General features: G+C 40.4%; 1 protein-coding gene across 2 annotated transcripts in view; it reads left to right on the top strand.

The window, feature by feature from the left end:
* The window catches only part of LOC139406914 (vitellogenin 3, phosvitinless), a 42,416-nt gene that overhangs the window by 4,887 nt on the left and 17,953 nt on the right, over positions 1-19,576 (top strand). The window contains exons 12-25 of one of the 2 annotated variants that reach the window (XM_071150073.1): positions 403-620; positions 714-811; positions 934-1,058; positions 1,149-1,250; positions 1,352-1,471; positions 1,631-1,820; positions 1,932-2,019; positions 2,365-2,550; positions 2,651-2,786; positions 2,877-3,045; positions 3,390-3,499; positions 3,595-3,690; positions 3,920-4,132; positions 12,460-12,605. In XM_071150073.1, the coding sequence (XP_071006174.1) occupies positions 403-620; positions 714-811; positions 934-1,058; positions 1,149-1,250; positions 1,352-1,471; positions 1,631-1,820; positions 1,932-2,019; positions 2,365-2,550; positions 2,651-2,786; positions 2,877-3,045; positions 3,390-3,499; positions 3,595-3,690; positions 3,920-4,132; positions 12,460-12,605 (1,997 nt within the window). The remainder of the gene's footprint in view (positions 1-402; positions 621-713; positions 812-933; positions 1,059-1,148; positions 1,251-1,351; positions 1,472-1,630; positions 1,821-1,931; positions 2,020-2,364; positions 2,551-2,650; positions 2,787-2,876; positions 3,046-3,389; positions 3,500-3,594; positions 3,691-3,919; positions 4,133-12,459; positions 12,606-19,576) is intronic. The other variant, XM_071150074.1, reaches the window with a different exon arrangement.

A 19,576-nucleotide genomic window follows, 5' to 3' on the forward strand; every position in this document is an offset into this window, starting at 1 on the left:
AGTAGTAGTAGCAGTACTAGTAGTAGCAGTAGTTTGGTTTATTTCATTGTGTACACATTCACAACTAAAATCTGAATTCCAGAATACAAACCAAAAAATTAAAAAGGTGATAATATTTAGGAAGTCGGTCATAGATATTGTGGTTCTGGTGTCAGAGTTAAATTGGTGTCAATAACATTTCGACCCACTCACATTAGGATATCAAGTCAATTCCCCAAATGAAAATTAATTAAAGACCTCATTGAAAAATATGCAACTGAGTATCTATTGATTTACTAAATTTACTTTATATCAGACGAAATGATGACCAGTTGACATACAGTCGGATTTTGTATTAGTCCCAGTCTAATCTCTTTGATAATATGACTTTAGCTACTGTATGTCTTACGTATGTGTTTTCAGGTCCAGGACATCACAGTGAGCCTGTTTGTGCAGAAGCACCTTCCCACTGAGATCCGTATGCTGGCATGTATGATTCTGTTTGAAACTAAGCCACCTTTGGCTTTGGTGTCTACAGTGACTGCATTCCTATTGGAAGAGGCTGACATGCATGTGGCTAGCTTTTCTTACTCTCTCATTGGGAGCATTGCCAAATCAAGCACTCCGGACAACCACTTCCTGTGAGTGTTTCTGTCAGGGCAGAGTGACATTTGTTGTGTCAATGCTTCTGATTTTGCATTTAAATTGTGGCTGTTTTGTTATCTTTGTTAAAGCTCAACAGCCTGCAATGTCGCTGTGAAAATCCTGGCCCCTAAATTTGGTCGTGTCAGTTACCACTACAGCAAAGCCATGCACCTAGATTGGTTTAATGGTAAGTTCAAAATACCTGTAAGCGGCACGGGTTTACTTTGAGAACATACAGTATACGAAAGGCTGAGGAAACTGTTTTCTTCGCAAAAACATTGACTGACCACATATCTCTTGAATATCCAGACGACTTCTTGATTGGTACAGCCACTGAGATCTTCATGCTGAAAAATGCTGCAAGCTACATCCCAACAGAAATAGTGACTAAAGGGAAATTCCATTTCATTGGCAAAATATTACAACTTGTGGAGGTAATCGGTAATGTTCATATTAATTGTTTTGTACTTGTTCTGTTTCATGCTGAAGTAAAACATTATTTGACTATTGTTTCTGTCATAAAGCTTGGTTTCCGTGCTGACGGAATTAAGGAACTGTTTAGACAGAACATTCAAGTTTTTAACGGCCATCTCAGCTACGCTGACTTTGAGGCCATATTCAAAGTGGTGAGTTCATGACTTTTCAAGAAAAAGTAAGAAAGTGCCCTCAAATGTACTGTACCATCCCTTTAAACTCAACTTTGTTCTATTGAATCATCTTCTTTCAGCTGCAAGATTGGAAGACATTGCCCGGGGATAAGCCTCTTTTGTCTGCCTATACACGAATCTTTGGTCAAGAGTTCTTCTTCGCGGATTTGAACAATGACTTAATTCAGAGTGTTATCAAGGTGAGATTTCTAGTCAATCAAGTATTGCATGTTACTCAGTATAACATCATGTCCCTCTCTATCCACTCTGGGCAATAACAAAACCTCATGATACACATTTCCTGTGGTCTCAATAAGCTGTTACACACTGTGCTCTTCTGCCACGGTATCTCCATGCAGACTGTCAGTCCATCTGCAGGCAAAGAGAGTCCAGTCTGGAGTATGATTGAAAATCTTCAGAAGGGGATGTCATGGCACTGGACCAAGCCCTTCCTTATGTTTGAGACCCGTTACATCCAAGCCACATCCCTTGGTCTCCCACTGGAAATCAGCAAATATTATAACACAGTAACAACCATTACCGTCAATGGTAAACATTGAATACCAAGGCCATTTGAATTACAAAGCAGAATACAATTTTTTAAATAAATGTGTATATATATACAAAATCAATAAAACACAAACATTTTCTCTTATGTAGCTAAGGCTGCAATCAGCCCACCACTGACTGATCGCCTGGGACAACTGTTGACCTCAGATGTTTCACTAGTGACTGATGGATTTGCTGGGTAAAATATGTATTTATGTTTTGGTAGCTGGGGCAGTCAAACTTGCATATTTGTATGTTTCTTGTAAAGGATAGTGAGAAAGAGAGGTAGTGCTAGAGCAATGGGTTGCTTGCAGCACTACCAAGTAAGTGTGATCTGGAGGCACTGAGGGCAGCGGCTTACACAGCTGGACCCCTCCAGGCCTCGGCAAGTATTTATTCAATATGTTGCATCATATTATGAGAAGAACAATACTATGAGGAACCCTCCCATATCAATGGCTTCATTTTACAGAGTGTTTTCATGGCTCAATTATTGTTCAATGCTAATATAACTGATTGTGTTCTATATGTAATTTTCCTGCAGTTTCTCAAAGGACCAATTTGTCTTCCATGGGATAAACACTGACATTTTCCAGTGTGGTGCGGAACTGAAGAGTAAAACAGTAGTTGCCATACCATGGGAATTCAGCATGAAAATGAACGTCAAACAAAAAACATTTGAAATTGACCTTCCTGCTTGCAAAGAGGAGACTAAACTTTTCTCAGTCAAGTATGTTTCTCACATTTAATTAGACCTGTCAAAAACAATATTTTAAGTGTCGCAATGGATAGTAACTTAACAGATGCTAGTTTTCTTCTTGTTACAATAGGTTTGACGTATATGCGGTCTCAAGGAATATTGAGGAGCCATCACGTGCTAAAATGACCCCAATGATGCCTGACTCTGTTGAGGCTAATAAGGATATAGAGCCACCTAAGCAAAGATATTTGACCTCTGGACAAAAGGTACAATCACTCTCCAAGGCAAAGATTATTACACGCAAAGTAAGAGAGATATGTGTGCACTCCTAATATGCTTTCTTTTTTGCCAAATAGATTGTAAAATTTGACATTTACCATCCACAAGTAAAGGTGTGTGCAGAGGCTAACATCTATGGGGCAGTTTTCTGTGTTGAGTTTGAGGCAACGAGATCACACTACATTGATGAATACCCCCTTTACTACTTCTTGGGATACACCAACTTTGCATGTACAATTCAACCAGGTAACAGCATATACAAGTATAAAGTATGACGTAATAGGCTTTTTCTTGTACATTGTTTTGGACCGTCATTTATTGAGCCTTATTGGATGTGCCAGGAACTGGTCCACCGTTTGTGCTGCCGACCCCAGACTGTACATCAGCCCTGTGGCAGGGTTCAGTCCTTGCTTACACCTTACTTGACTGGACCTATTATATACATTCCTCTAATCTATCTTCGCCTTTCATTCTTTCACAATAAAGCACCAACATTTGAAAGGGAAATGGAATTACATTAAACAAAAACAAGCCTCATTAGATTTCATAAGTGTGACTATTAAAATCAAATTCCTCTCTTTCATTATCAGTCCAGTCCAACAAACCTGTTGACAAGATTCACATTGAAATGAACGCCAGCCCAACCAAGTACCCAGTTAGTTTCCGCCACCTGCTTGACACCCTGCAGAAGCTTCCCAAGGTACTTGGTCATGGTTGTACTGTCATGATCTGCACACATACATAGCTAAGTTCATACAGTATGTGACCATTTCTACTCTATTTTTGTGTTTGCAGTACGCAACCAAGAGTTTCCATCACTCCTCTAGTTCCTCAAGCAGCAGAACATCTCATCAAGCAAGCTTCAAAGCCAAAGAAGCTTCTGCTTCTGAGGTAGGGCTATGGCTGAAGTGCACCACTGACTACTGTAACTTTTTGTAGTGGTTGTTGTTTTAACGGGGATTATATACATATCAATCAATATTCAAAGACAGTGTCATCACTGTCTGCATTATTTCAGACATGACGAAAGTATTATGTATTTCACTCTGAAACCTAGTTGTGTTTACAAAACAGTGATGGCAGTATAAGGACCTTTGTGCCTTCTTGTACTCCTCCTCAGGCTTGGAATGCCAATTCTGAACCAGTGTTCACCATCAAGGTTCTGGCCATGAATGGCAACACAAAGCCAGAGGGTTACGAAGCAGCTGCTTTCTACACCCCTGCTGCCCAGATGGACAACACCCAGCTGATCGTGTCTCAGATTGGGGAGGAGGCCAACTGGAAGTTGTGCACAGATGCAAATGTGGATAAGGTCCGGCAGGAGCAGCTAAAGGTAATCAGGGTTGGGTAGGTTACCTTCTAAATGTAGTCTGTTAATAGTTAACAGTCCAAAATTGTAATCAGTAATTTAACTTTTGGATTAGCCAAACTCGGTAACGTAATCTGATTACATTGAGTTAATTTGAGATTACTTTCCCAGGGAGGCATTAGAAGAAGACAAAAATGTATGTTACCAATTGAACAACATCTATTGCAGGACTAATCAATGTTAAAGTTTACATAGCTGGCCATATATGGATGTTCAATTTTACTTTATGGGTTGGTTATGTAGGCTTCTTCAAACCCATCGCGTTCTACTACATAAAATAATATGATTAAATTATATCTTTACATGGAAAACCAAAGTCTATCACAATTCCAGTCAGTCCAATAAATGATATACTCCATGATCTTCAAGTATACGACTTGGAAATATGGAAGTATAGATTAGCCAAATTGTTAATATTTCTTTATTTCACATTTATTTAACCAGGTAAGCCAGTTGAGAACAAGTTCTCATTTGCAAATGCAACCTGGCCAAGATAAAGCAAAGCAGTGCGACAAAAACAACAACACAGAGTTACATATAAACAAACGTACAGTCAATAACACAATAGAAAAATATATGGTTTCGCTATATATATGTGCAAATGTAGAAGAGTAGGAAGATAAGGTAATAAATAGGCCATAGAGGCGAAATAATTACAATTTAGCATTAACACTGGAGTGATCGATGTGCAGATGATGATGTGCAAGTAGAGATACTGGGGTGCAAAAGAGCAAGAGGATAAATAACAATATGGGGATGAGGTAGTTGGGTGTGCTATTTACAGATTTGCTGTGTACAGGTACAGTGATCGGTAAGCTGCTCTGACAGCCGATGCTTAAAGTTAGAGAGGGGGATATAAGACTCAAGCTTCACTGATTTTTGCAATTCGTTCCAGTCATTGGCAGCAGAGAACTGGAAGGAAAGGCTGCCAAAGTAAGTGTTGGCTTTGGGGATGACCAGTGAGAGTGAGTGAGTGAGAGTGAGTGAGAGACTTGTTTCTGGAAAGGTTTTACCTGAGCATCACCCCAAAACTTATTAGCTATCCCTACTCTGTTGTTAATTATTTTGTGGTCACGGTGGGCTCATTGAGTCGAGTTGAAAAATAAATGCTGCGCTCATGGAATTGCAGGCTTTGAGCGCTACTGAAAAGTGCTATTTACATGTGAATAATTAATGCCATGTGCTGCATTTGAAAAAGGCCTATTATTTACCTTTTTGTTGGTGAACCTTTGATATCTTGATAATATGCAGCTGTTTAAAGGACAAATCCACAGATAAAGCAATAACAAAACAGTTTCCCCGGGGGGAGGGGCCTTGAGAAATATAACCACTCTCAGATTAATAGACAGAGCTATGGATGCAAGGGCTGACCATCCATGATATCACAATTATTGTTTTTAGCATCTTATGAGTCTATACAGAATCCAAGATGGCGTACCAGTCAGGCGTCTTTTTTCTTTGTCTTGTCGTGTCCCATGTGTATACATGTACGGTATATATACAGTATACGTATATTTAAATATTTTTTCTTCGCATATATTTTTGATATTTTTCTTAAACCCAACTTCAACAAACTCTCCTGCAACCCGCCTCACCCACAGTGGTATGGATCTGCTATTTTCTTTAATTGAGAACCAGAACCCCACACAGAAGCTAGCCAGCTCCTAGCTAGTAGTCAGCTAGCCACTGCTAGCAGTCATCAGCTAAACTCCTGCCAGTCTGCACAGCGCGATTCAACCCAGAGCTTATCGGACTTCTTTTTCTCCATATCCCCGGATTCCTACCACAAGCTCTGAACCTCTTAACCTGGATAATTGCGGCTAGCTAGCTGCTAGCCGATTGGGTTCTCCTGGAAAATGTCTCTGTCCCGAAGCAAGCACCAATTAGCCTGGAGCTCGCCTATGCTAGGCCCATCTCCCGGCGAGCTGAAGAATTCCATCAGCCACTCCTTGGGCTACAATACCTATTTTTGCCAATTGGCCTGGACCCCAATTTATTGCCGATGCGGAGCCCCACCAATCCATCACAACTGAACTACCGACGTAATCCGCCTGAGGGGATTTTTCAACAGGCTCCTCCGTCACGACGTCCCTGAATTTTCCATCTGCTAGCCACGGCCCGCTAGCTGTCTAGAGCATACCAGACTGTTAGCTGAAGAGGTCCTATTTTGCCAATTGGCCTGGACCCTTCTACTACACCGACCCCTGCTGATCCATCACGACTGGTCTGCCAATGTAACCGCACGAGCAGGCCCATCTGCTAGCCTGCTTGCCCATGCCCGCCCGCTAGCTCACTGGACCCCATGATCACTTGGCTACGCATGCCTCTCCCTAATGTCAAAATGCCTTGTCCATTGCTGTTTTGGTTAGTGATCATTGTCTTATTTCACTGTAGAGCCTCCAGCGCTGCTCAATATGCCTCAGCTAACCTTCTTGTCCCACCTTCCACACATACGGTGACCACACCTGGTTAAATTGATGTCTCTAGAGACAATACCTCTCTCATCATCACTCAATGCCTAGGTTTACCTCCACTGTACTCACATCCTACCATAACTTTGTCTGTAAATTATGCATTGAATCTATTCTACCGCACCCAGAAACCTGCTCCTTTTACTCTCTGTTCCAAATGTACTAGACGACCAGTTCTTATAGCCTTCAGCCGTACCCTTATCCTACTCCTCCTCTGCTCCTCTGGTGATGAGAGGTTAATCCAGTGCCTATCTCCACTCCCATTCCCCTGGCGATCTCATTTGTTGACTTCTGTAACCGTAAAAAGCCTTGGTTTCATGCATGTTTAGCCTCCACCCTAAAATAGTTTTATTCACTGCTGTAGCACATTCTGCCAACCCGGATGTCCTAGTCGTGTCTGAATCCTGGCTTAGGAAGTCCACCAAAAACCTTGAAATTTCCATCCCTAACTATAACATTTTCCGACAAGATAGAACTGCCAAAGGGGGCTGTGTTGCAATCTACTGCAGAGATAGCCTGCAGAGCTCTGTCTTACTATCCAGAAACAAGTCTCTCACCGTTGCCGCTTGCTATAGACCACCTTCTGCCCTGAACTGTGCCCTGGTCACCATATGTGAATTGATTGCCCTCCATCTATATTCAGAGCTTGTGCTGTTAGGTGACCTAAACTGGGACATGCTTAACACCCCGGCCATCCTACAATCTAAGCATGATGCTCTCAATCTCACACAAATTATCAATGAACCTACCAGGTACAACCCCAAAACTGCTACCAACCTATATCTATCCTACCCTGCCTTTCTAAGGTCTTCGAAAGCCAAGTTAACAAACAGATCACCGACCATTTCGAATCCAACCATACATTCTCCGCTATGTAATCTGACTTCCGAGCTGGTCATGGGTGCACCTCATCCACGCTCCAGGTCCTAAATGATATCACAATCACCATCGATAAAAGACAGTACTGTGCAATTGTCTTCATCGACCTGGCCAAGGCTTTCGACTCTGTCAATCACCACATCCTTATCGGCATCTTGGTTTCTCAAATGACTGCCTCGCCTGGTTCACCAACTACTTCTCAGAGGTCGGACCTCTGGCATTCTCTATGGGGGTGCCACAGGGTTCCATTCTCGGGCCAACTCTTTTCTTTGTATACATCAATGATGTCTCTCTTGCTGCTGGTGATTCTATGATCCCACCTCTACACAGACGATACCATTTTGTGTACCTCTGGCCCTTTTTTGGACACTGTGTTAAAACGTATTGTGGATCATTGGGACGCTACCGTCCCACCTGGCCAGCATCCTGTGAAATTCTAGAGCGCAAAATTCAAATTACAAAAATTCTAATATTAAACATTCATGAAAATACAAGTGTCAGTTAAAAGCTTAACTTCTTGTTAACACAGCCGCTTTGTCAGATTTCAAAAAGGCTTTACAGCACCATGCGATTATCTGAGGACAGCGCCCCGCACACAAAAGCATTACATTCATTTTCCAACCGAGCAGAGTAGTCAAGAAAGTCAGAAATAGGGATAAAATTAATAATTTGCCTTTGAAGATCTTCATCTGGTTGCAATCACAAGGGTCCCAGCTGCATAACAAATGGTAATTTGGTTCGATAAATTCCTTCTTTATATCCCAAAAAAGTCTGTTCCATTGGCGCGCTTGACTCCGTAATCCACTGGTTTCGCTCATTAACCTTTTGTGACCTTTTGGAAAAATAACGTTCCCGTAGTAAACGGGATATTTTGTCAGGACAAGATGCTAGAATATGCATATAATTGACAGCTTAGGATAGAAAACACTCTAAAGTTTCCAAAACTGTAAAAATATTGTCTGTGAGTATAACATAACTGATATTGCAGGCGAAAGTCTGAGAAAAATCTAATCCGGAAGTGACTCATCTTTTGAAAGCTCTGCCTTCCAATGCGTCCCTATTGAGCAGTGAATGTGCTATCAACCAGATTACTTTTTCTCCGTATTCCCCAAGGTGTCTACAGCATTGTGACGCAGTTTTACACATTTATGTTGAAGAATACCCGTAAGCAGCTACATTGCGCAACTGGTCACCTGATGGCTCCCAGGGTGATTCTCGCGTAAAATACAGAGGTAGACATTATTCCAATCGGTCCTACTGAAAAACCAATTGTCCCGCTGGATATATTATCGAATAGATATTTGAAAAACACCTTGAGGATTGATTATAAACAATGTTTTCCATGTTTCTGTCGATGTTATGGAGCTAATTTGGAATATTTTTCTGCGTTTTCGTGACTGCAATTTCCGGGCGATTTCTCAGCCAAACGGAGCTATTTCGCATACAAAAATAATATTTTTGGAAAAAAGGAACATTGGCTATCCAACTGGGAGTCTCGTGAGTGAAAACATCCGAAGCTCATCAAAGGTAAACTATTTAATTTGATTGCTTTTCTGATTTCCGTGACCAAGTTACCTGCTGCTAGCTGAACAAAATGCTATGCTAGGATATCGATAAACTTACACAAATGCTTGTCTAGCTTTAGCTGAAAAGCATATTTTGAAAATCTGAGATGACAGGGTGATTAACAAAAGGCTAAGCTGTGTCTCAATATATTTCACTTGTGATTTTCATGAATAGGAATACTTTCTTGGAATATTTATGTCCGTTGCGTTATGCTAATTAGTGTCAGTCGATGATTACGTTCCCGCACCCGATATGGGGAGTCACTAGGGGTTAAAAATGCATACAAATGAATCCCAAACGTTACCAATAAACTTCTTCCAAAAATATCAAACAATGTTCCTAATCAATCCTCAGGTACCCTATTATGTAAATAAACGATAAACTTAAGATAGAGAATAACATTACCGGAGATAAATAACGAAGTGCATGCCCTCACTGGAACGTGCAACAAACACGACAGACAAATGGGAGCCACTTAGAAAAAAAGACTGTTGACATCTAGTGGAAGCCCTAGGAACTGCAATCTGGGAGGTGTTCCATTTATATTCCCATTCCCAGCCATTGTAATCAGTGGTGAGCTGAAAAATTATTATTTCTGGATAGATTGTCCTCGGGTTTTTGCCTGCATATCAGTTTTGTTATACTCACAGACATTATTTTATCAGTTTTGGAAACTGTGGAGTGTTTTCTATCCAATACTACCAATTATATGCATATCATAGCATCTGGGCCTGAGTAAGAGGCAGTTTACTTTGGGCACCTCATTCATCCAAACCTCCGAATACTGCCCCCTAACCCGAATAAGTTAACTAACCTCCAGATGAGCTTCAATGCCATACAACTTTCCTTCCGTGGCCTCCAACTGCTCTTATATGCAGTTAAAAGTAATGCATGCTTTTCAACCGATCACTACCAGCACCTGCCCGCCCGTCCTGCATCACTAATCTGGTCGGTTCTGAGTTAGCATATGTGGACATCTACAAATGTCTGCGTGTCTGGTTAGAGTGTAAACTCTCCTTCCAGACTCACATTAAGCATCTCCAATCCAAAATTAAATCTAGAATCGGCTTCCTATTTCGCAAAACAAAGACTCCTTCACTCATGCTGCCAAACATACCCTCGTAAAACTGACTATCCTACCGATCCTTGACTTCGGCGATGTAATTTACAAAATAGCCTCCAACACTCTACTCAGCAAATTGGATGCAGTCTATCACAGTGCCATCCGTTTTTTCACCAAAGCCCCATACACTACCCAGCACTGCAACCTCTATGCTCTCGTTGGCTGGCCCTCGCTTTATATTCATCGCCAAACCCACTGGCTCCAGGTAATCTATAAGGCTTTGCTAGGTAAAAACCCATCTTATCTCAGCTCACTGGTCACCATAGCAGCACCCACCCTTGGTAAGCGTTCCAGCAGGTATATTTCACTGGTCACCCCCAAAGACAATTCCTCCTTTGGCCGCCTTTCCTTCCAGTTCTCTGCTGCCAGTGACTGGAACGTACTGCAAAAATCACTGAAGCTGGAGACCCATATCCCCCTCACTAGCTTTAAGCACCAGCTGTCAGAGCAGCTCACAGATCACTGCACCTGTACATAGCCCATCTGTAAATAGCCCATCACACTACCTCATCCTCTTACTGTTATTTTTTTTTTGCACCCCAGTATCTCTACTTGCTCATTCATCTTCTGCACATCTATCACTCCAGTGTTTAATTGCTAAATTGTAATTATTTCAGCGCTATGGCCTATTTATTGCTGTTTATTGCTGTACCTCCCTTATCTTACCTCATTTGCACACACTGTGTGCACACTATTGACTTTTTTTCTATTGTGTTATTGACTGCATGTGTTATTGATTCCATGTGTAACTCTGTGTTGTTGTTTGTGTCACACTGCTTTGCTTTATTTTGGCCAGGTCGCAGTTGTAAATGAGAACTTGTTCTCAACTAGCCTACCTGGTTAAAAAAAGTTGAAATAAAAATAGATACAGTGGGAGGGAGTTATATCCCCACTGTATATATACCTTGTTTGTTTACATTTACAATGTTTACAAACAATGGAGAAAAACAAGCTCATATTTTGGTTTCTTATGGAGTGTGACAGTTAAACTAAGCTCATGAGGCATTTCCAAGTTTTATTTGTCAAGAATCAATGGATTTATTAGTCCAAAAATGGATGTAGCAAATACATATTACCCCTTTAAGTCTATCAAACATGTGCGAATTTGAGCATGTGTCCATTAGGCCTATGTATTTTCTTTTCCTATCAGCATGAATTAGATTGAGCAATAAAATTCCCACCTTTATTCTATAGGCTGGGATCCGCACTATGCAGCTGTTGCAAGAGCGCATATTTCACTGGCTGTCCACTGGTTTCAAGAACAGTGATTGTTGTGCAATCTTTCTTGATTTTCTTTGGTTCAAATGTACATTTCGATTTGTGAACAGCCAGCCACAACAACCACAATCCATAAGGCGCAAATAACTAAATGAGAGAGCAGCAGTGTGATTCACATCAATGCGCTATGTAGATATTAATAATAATTGATATCCGTTTCGCCATAGACTACAAAACTGTTGTTATCCTTACCTCCAAGCGTTTGTTCAAGTTGGATAATCTTTGTATGCCGGCAGTAGTCAAACCATTGGAGACATATCTTGGACTGTAGACTATATAAGCCTATTCCTGCTCTTTTCCCGCGATCCATTCCCACATCCAACACATTTGGTGTGTCATCATAGTGGTCTCTGGCTTGTGGTCAGACACTCAGGTGGAACAAACTTACATTTGAGCATTTTTTCAATGCTGATTTGAATGTCATTTAAAAACAGAGAGGTGCCAAATATGTTTTTGCAAACATCCTTTCTGAATTTAAAAGTAATCCTCGAAGTAATCTAGTTTTTCAAAAGTGTCTGTAATCTGATTACAACATTTTTGCTGGTAACGTAACAGATCACAGTTACTAATTTTTGTAATCCCTTACATGTTACTGATTACATGTAATCTGTTTACCCTCCCAACCCTGAAGGCAATAGGCAGTACACTAAGAAAAGAAGGTACTAACTAGAACATAAAAAGGTTATTCAGCTGTCCCCATATGAGAACCCTTTGAATAACAATTGTTTGGTTCCAGGTAGAACTCTTTTGGTTTCCATGTAGAAATATTTCCACAGAAGGTTCTACATGGAACCCAAAACAGTTCTACCTGGATCCAAAACGTGTTCTCGTATCAGGAGAGGGGCAGAACCCTTTTCAAACCTTTTTTTCTAAATAGTGTAGATACAAGGTGGGAAGAGATATCTCTCAATAGGGAGAAACATTACATGTTATTCAATGTGATGGCTTCATAAGTGTTCTCCTTTTCATGTTAGATGCACCTAAGATGGGGAGCTGAGTGTCAGTCATATGAGATGTCAATGAAAACTGCCACTGCACATCTGCCTGGGTCCAGACCCACTCTGAAGGCCAAGATTCACTGGAAGACTGTTCCAGGGTACATGATAGAGGTTGGAAAAAGGTGAGACAAGCACACATTCAGTACACTGAAAATTATATTCAGTTTCCCAATCCTACTGCTAATCAGAGTAATGTATTAGCAGGTCGTGTGACTATTCACATTGTATATAAATGCTATTGGTTCTTTTATGCTGATGACACTGTGATGTACTGACTCCTCTGTGAACCAGCTATAGCCGATCTACAGACTGCATGTAATGTCATACAAAAAGCACCCGTTGACCTGAAACATGTACTGAATTTGGAAAAAAGTTGTTTTCTAGAGAGACTCTACTGATTTAACCCTTTGGACCCCAATAGAATTCTAGAATGCTGCTGTAGATTACTGAGAATTTTCAAGATTAAGCAAATTTTCTCACAAATTTCAAATACACAGACACAGCTCAAGAACAAAAAACAAATGACAATTACAAGTCAACTTAGTTTAAATATGACACCACATTCATGTCGATAGGAATAACACCAATTTTGTCTCCCATTGTGTAAAGACACTCACTATCAAAAAACAATTAACACTCACAACATAAAACTCTAGAGTATTTAAATTGTACAAAATGTCACCAAATTACTCATTCAAACTGTACCAACTATGATATATTATTTATATATACAGTAACAGTCAAAGGTTTGGACACACCTACTCATTCAAGGGTTTTTCGTTGTTTGTACTATTTTCTACATTGTAGAATAAAAAGTGTTAAACAAATCAAAATACATTTTATATTTGAGATTCTTCAAATAGAAACACTTTGCCTTGATGACAGCTTTGCATTTTGGCCTTGGTCTGGAAGGTGACCAAGAACGTGATGGTCACACTGACAAAGCTCTAAAGTTCATCTGTGGAGATGGGATAACGTTCCAGAAGAACAACCATCTCTGCAGCACTCCGCCAATCAGGCCTTTATGGTAGTGTGGCCAGACGGAAGCCACTCCTCAGAAAAAGTCACGACAGCCCGCTTCGTTTGCCAAAAAGGCACCTAAAGGACTCTCAGACCATGAGAAACAAGATTCTCTGGTCTGATGAAAACAAGATTGAACTCTTTGGCCTGAAAGCCAAGCATCACATCTGGAGGAAACCTGGCACCATCCCTACGGTGAAGCAAGGTGGTGGCAGCATCATGCTGTATGGATGTTTTTCAGCAACAGGGGCTGGGAAACTAGTCACGATCCAGGCAAAGATGAACGGAGCAAAGTACAGAGTGATCCTTGATGAAAACCTGCTCCAGAGTACACAGGACCTCAGACTGGACCCTGAAAGGTTCAGAGCAAAGGTTCACCTTCCAACAGGACAACGACCCAAAGCATACAGCCAAGACAACACAGGAGTGGCTTTGGGACAAGTCTCTCAATGTCATTGAGTGGCCCAGCCAGAGCCCGGACTTGAAATCATCTCTGGAGAGACCATACCTGTGCAGCAACGCTCCCCATCCAATCTGACAGAACTTAGCCAAGAAGACTCAAAGCTGTAATCGCTGCCAAAGGTGCTTCAACAAAGTACTGAATAAAGGATTGGTCTGAATACTTAGTATGTAGATGTGATATTTCTGTTTTTAATACATTTTCACAAAAATATATTTTTTCCTTTGTCATTATGGGGTATTGTGTGTAGCTAGATGAGGAAAAAAACAATTTAATCAATTTTAGAATTAAGCTGTAATGTAACAAATTGTGGAAAAATTCAAGGTTTATGAATACTTTCAGAATGCGCTGTATATGTAAGGGAACACCCCCCTGAAATGGCCAAAAATGAATGGGAAGTCATTGGCACTGGACAAACCATATACACGGTGTCCAATACCACTCAATTCGGTGTCGTTTCGTTCAAAGTTGATTGCAAATGCCAGGTGTAACACTTTAAAAATTCAACAGGTGGCGAGCGCGCTCCATCGTAGTTTTTCATATTGCAAATGCAACACAAGTCAACTTCCAAAAGCAACATTTTGAAAAAAATCAAAAACCTAGCAACACCTTAAAAAGTGATTTCTGGACTGTTTTTCGAAATTCTTTCGATTTTTTTTGTCAATTACACATGTGTAAGAACTGTATGAATACACTTTTGTCCAATTTTATTATCATAATTTGTTTTTACATTTTAACTTGTGCATAAGGCATATGTTTTGTCCATTTGCGATATGATTTCACAGGAAGTCAAAAGTCAAAAATAGCAGAAATTTTGAAAAAACATCACACATCCTTAGAAAAGTGCTTTCTGGACTGTTTTTCAAAATTCGATCGAATTTTGTGTCAATTACACACGTATAAGAACTGTATCAACATACTTTAGTCATATTTTATTATCAACATTTTTTTTTAAAAACTTGTGCATAAGGCATATGTTTTGTCCATTTGCAATATGATTTCATAGGAAGTCAAAGTCAAAGTCAAAAGTCACTTTTTCTTTGGCCAAATGCTCAAAATTGACTGGCCTGATGAACACAGGATGGCCGGGCAGTGATAGTTGTTCCTTTCCATCACTCGTTGTGTTGATTTCATCATGTCCATTTGGTGATGTTTTTTTCACTGTTGAATCATATTGCAAGTGCACGTGTATTTGCAATATGTTTCAATGGGCATGTACCATCACGAATTTGTCATGCTCAAAGGAATGTGAAATTGACTGGCCCGATGAACTTGGGATGGCTGGGCAGTGATTCTGGTTCCTCTCCATCGCTCGTTAGGGTTGATTTCAGAATGTCATTTTGGTGATGTTACCTCACTGTTTAAACATATTGCAAATGGACAAGAGTCACCAGCATGTCACTGTCCATCAGTCACCAAACTGATACAAACTGACACCAAACCCACTTTTTCCAACTCGTTTAGTAGCCAACTATACTACAGAGCTGGCCCAAAATTCACAATGCCTTCTGTTCAAACCATAATAAAAATGTAAAACACGTAGTTACGTTCTAGCTGCGGGTCCAGTTCTGATGTTATGTGTAGGCCTAGCTGAGGCGACCCCGAATCCCAAGTTTCGGCTCAATAGGTAATTTGGTGCCCGAGCAAGACCCTAATTGATGCTGAAAATCCACTTTTTTCCATGCCTTGCTACGGGGTCCTTGAATGAGCAATCGGACAGAAACGTTGGGGTCCATCTATATGGGCCGAGGCGGTTGCAATGCACCTAGTCTTGCGTCTCTGAGACTTTTCTAAATGTCGTCATTTTTGTAATGGTCAAAATGAATTGAAGTCATTGCAAATGTACGAGGCTGTTTCTCAGTCCGAGAACCTTCTAGAGCCAAGTAACTCACCACGCAATATCGACCTGAGGTCTAGAACAGGTTTCTAAAGTTTCAGAACTCTAGGTCTGACGGTTCTTTTTTAGCTCGAACAAAGCTAACTATTGCAGGCACTGTCTGTCTCTACGCACCCCAATACGTCCCTCCTTCCAAGCTGTGTGTGTGTGATTTAGTTTTTCTTTGAAATTTTATGGGAAAAATGACTGATATACAGTTCATGGGGGTTGCCTAATCACACATGAAGTTTTGGAAAGATCTGACTTTTTAACCCTTCGAAACAGCCCCTGTGACACCAATTATGGCACTTCCGGTTGGCACAGGAAGCTATAAGTAAACACATATCCTCAATGGGGTATGCCTTTACAGAATCCTGAGTTTTAAGTGTTTACGTTAAGAACTGACTGATTTACACAGGGTTGAATTCACTATTTATTACAAAATGCTGGTTGGGTATGGAAAAACACGTTTAGGGTGATTTTAACTACTTCCGGTGGCTTCAGGAAGCTTAGAATCGACACAGGCAGACCTCATAGTGTCCTGATGGACTGTCATCGAAGACAGGTTCATAAGGCATTCATAACCCACATAGGCTTCAGATTGACTTTAGAGGAGCAGGCAATGTATTCCTATGGGGAGAGATGTCATTGTAATCGGTGAGATCAAAATACCCTCTTTTACTGTTAAGGGTTAATGCCACATGGTCAAGGTTAGGCTTGCACAGATCGGGAGGACCTCAGGATCGTACCTGAGGTTGAATTGTGCTTCTCACTGTCACCCAAAAGCAAATTACATTTAGGGCCAGGCTTAATTTTGGGCCTACTTTTTCTCATGGTCGCTGCACTCAGAGCAAGCTACGGTCAAGCGGGGCATCTCGTTGAACTCGGCACGGCCTAGAGAATATGGAAATGCCATTGCAGGCTCTGTGTGTCTTTAAGCACCACACTTTGTCACTCCATCCTTGCTGTGTGTGTGTGTGAGAACTTTTCTTTGACATCTGTTGGGAGAAATGACTGACTTACAGTTCATGGGGGTTGACTAATCACACATATGAAGTTTTGAAAAGATCTGACCTTTTTAACCCTTGGAAACAGCACCTATGACTCCATTTTAAGGCACTTCCGGTTTACACAGGAAGCTGAAAGTGAACACATATCCTCCTTGGGGTAGGCAATTATATAATTTTGAGTTTTAAGTCTTTATGTTAAGAACTGACTTATTTACCGGGTGTTTAGTGAGTGTGTGTTATTTCAGAAAATCACAGAAATCTCGCAGAGCTCCGAAGCACACTTTAAAAAGACTCGTATGAACACGCTGCAACTGGATCTGTAACTGTTAAAAAAAATATATATATATATATATATATATATATATATATATATATTTGAACATCACCAATTTGACATTGTACGATTTCTCTTAAATGCCGATAGATAAATGGCTGGTTCTTTTTTTATTGACACCGGAGGCTCCTTGACTTTGACGTGAAGCGAAAAAATTATTGCTCTATTTTTATTTTGGACCTTTAATCCCAGAAAAATGGCCATAACTCAAAAACCGTTGAGGCCTAGATGCCATCTTGTTCGGAGCCAACTGCCCCTTATGCCAAACCTACGCTCACCAAGTTTCGTCTTCAAAGTCTTTTCCGTTTTGGAGATAAGGCCACGTCGTGATTCGTGATGTTTTGTACATTTGCAATATGATTCCATTCGCCCTCTTGTGGGATTTATCGGGACAGCGGAAAAATGACCAAAATTTGATTATTTTATAAAACGGAAACCGAAATGTCAGAGAGAGAGAGTTTGATGACTTCCAGGTAGATCCAGGCCTTGCCGCACGGCCCGACGCCGTCCGCAAACTTTACAAGCGTTTTCAGACGTCTGGTAAGGGACCGTACATTTGCAATATGGAATTTCTCACTAACCATATGGCGAATGTCAAAATGTTCCCTTAAGGTATGTTATGGACAAATTATATTTTACTTCAGTTAACTTTTTTTTTTGTCCTTCATGTACCCATATCCCTTTCCATCTATCACTGAACACCTTCCAGTTTTGATTTCTATTTGCCATACATTTTTCAACTGTGTTGTGATGTTTCACTAAAGATCTGAACCTTTCTATTCTTATAGTTTTTAATAATTCAATATTTTTCTTTGCTATTTTTGCAAATTTTTGCTATTATATTATTGATTGTGTTGTGACTTTATACTTTCATTTAATCTGAAGACTGTTATTTATCTAATCAACCTAAATATGTTTTATTGTTACTGATTAAGTGAATGATGTGACAATTAACTCATTAGGATCTGGGGAACCATGAGAGCAGTTCTTTATAGAGTTATCATCTCACAAATTAAACTCTAAAGGTCGTAACCTATTACATTCATAAACAGTCAACTTATTAAATCATAACCTCGTATCATATCATAATTCAGAACAGTCGTAACCACCTTGCATCTGCAAAAACCCGAGCCTTACTTATGATTTAGTACAACACAAATTTGAATAATTATTTATTTACTAGCTAACTAGTAAACAGACAGAGACACTTCAAGTTGTTACATTTAGAAACTACTCTCAATTATAGTACATTGCACACAAACCGCCGTGCACTTGGAGTAAGAAATCATTAATTTATTTACGTGAAATGACATATCTGTTGGAACTGGGACACATTGGAAAGGGGATTGGGCCTTTTCGTGACATGCTTGTAAGGCTCTGATTGTCCAAAATGGTTCCGACAAGTCTCATACGGTTGGCCCTCTTTGTAGTTGTCATGTAGTCCTGAACAGAACTACATAGTTAATTGTACTTCCATTTGCTCTGGAAGATGCTTATTTGAAGATATGCTAGCCGGTCATGTCAATGGTTCCCAGTGGAGTGATGAGAGTAGCGTACTACGATGGTTTAAAAAGAGTAGTAGAATAGTCCCACTTAAGTTCACTTTTCCAGATACTTTACTTAGGACAGCTAATCAGCCGTACCAGTTATTGTCCGAGAGGTGACATTATCGTCTCTACCTCATGTTGAGATTCAGAGTTCAAACCACCACATGAGCTGCAGCTCTACGTCTCTCTGGTCTGATATGTTAATTTCATTACCCATCATTTATGCAGTTTGTTCGAGAGGGGCGGTTCCGTCAGGCTGACACGCTCTCTGACCTCACTCAGGGGCTTGACTTGTCACTTGTACAAAGTTATGTACAACTATTATCTCTTATGGCTCCTAAATTCATGTCCCACTCTTAACAAAAACACTTTCATAATTTTTCATGTTTAATGCTCAACGCATGGGATGGACACTTTCCAAGTTATAGTATTTCCTGTATCAACATTTTTTTTTACATCACAAAATAACAACCAAAATGTCATTAGAGTTCTTTAGATCGCCTCTGACCATTCCCCATGTTCAATGTTAGAAATATTTCGTCGGGAAAAGTATGTGAAACAAAGTCACATTCCTCTGGTGAACATTGGAGAGAGATGCTAACTGTTGATTTACAACAGGGTGTGAGGTGTTAACCCCTACCAGTTCCCTCGCCCCCCCCCCTCTGCTGGTGAGAGGGGGTTTGGTTGAAGTTATTTATTGAAAAGCTGATCTGACCTACAGTGGGGCAAAAAAGTATTTAGTCACCCACCAATTGTGCAAGATCTCCCACTTAAAAAGATGAGAGAAGCCTGTAATTTTCATCATAGGTACACTTCAACTATGACAGACAAAATGAGAAAAAAATC

The sequence above is a fragment of the Oncorhynchus clarkii genome, chromosome 4 (genome assembly GCF_045791955.1).
Source record: "Oncorhynchus clarkii lewisi isolate Uvic-CL-2024 chromosome 4, UVic_Ocla_1.0, whole genome shotgun sequence".
NCBI classification, from domain to species: domain Eukaryota; kingdom Metazoa; phylum Chordata; class Actinopteri; order Salmoniformes; family Salmonidae; genus Oncorhynchus; species Oncorhynchus clarkii.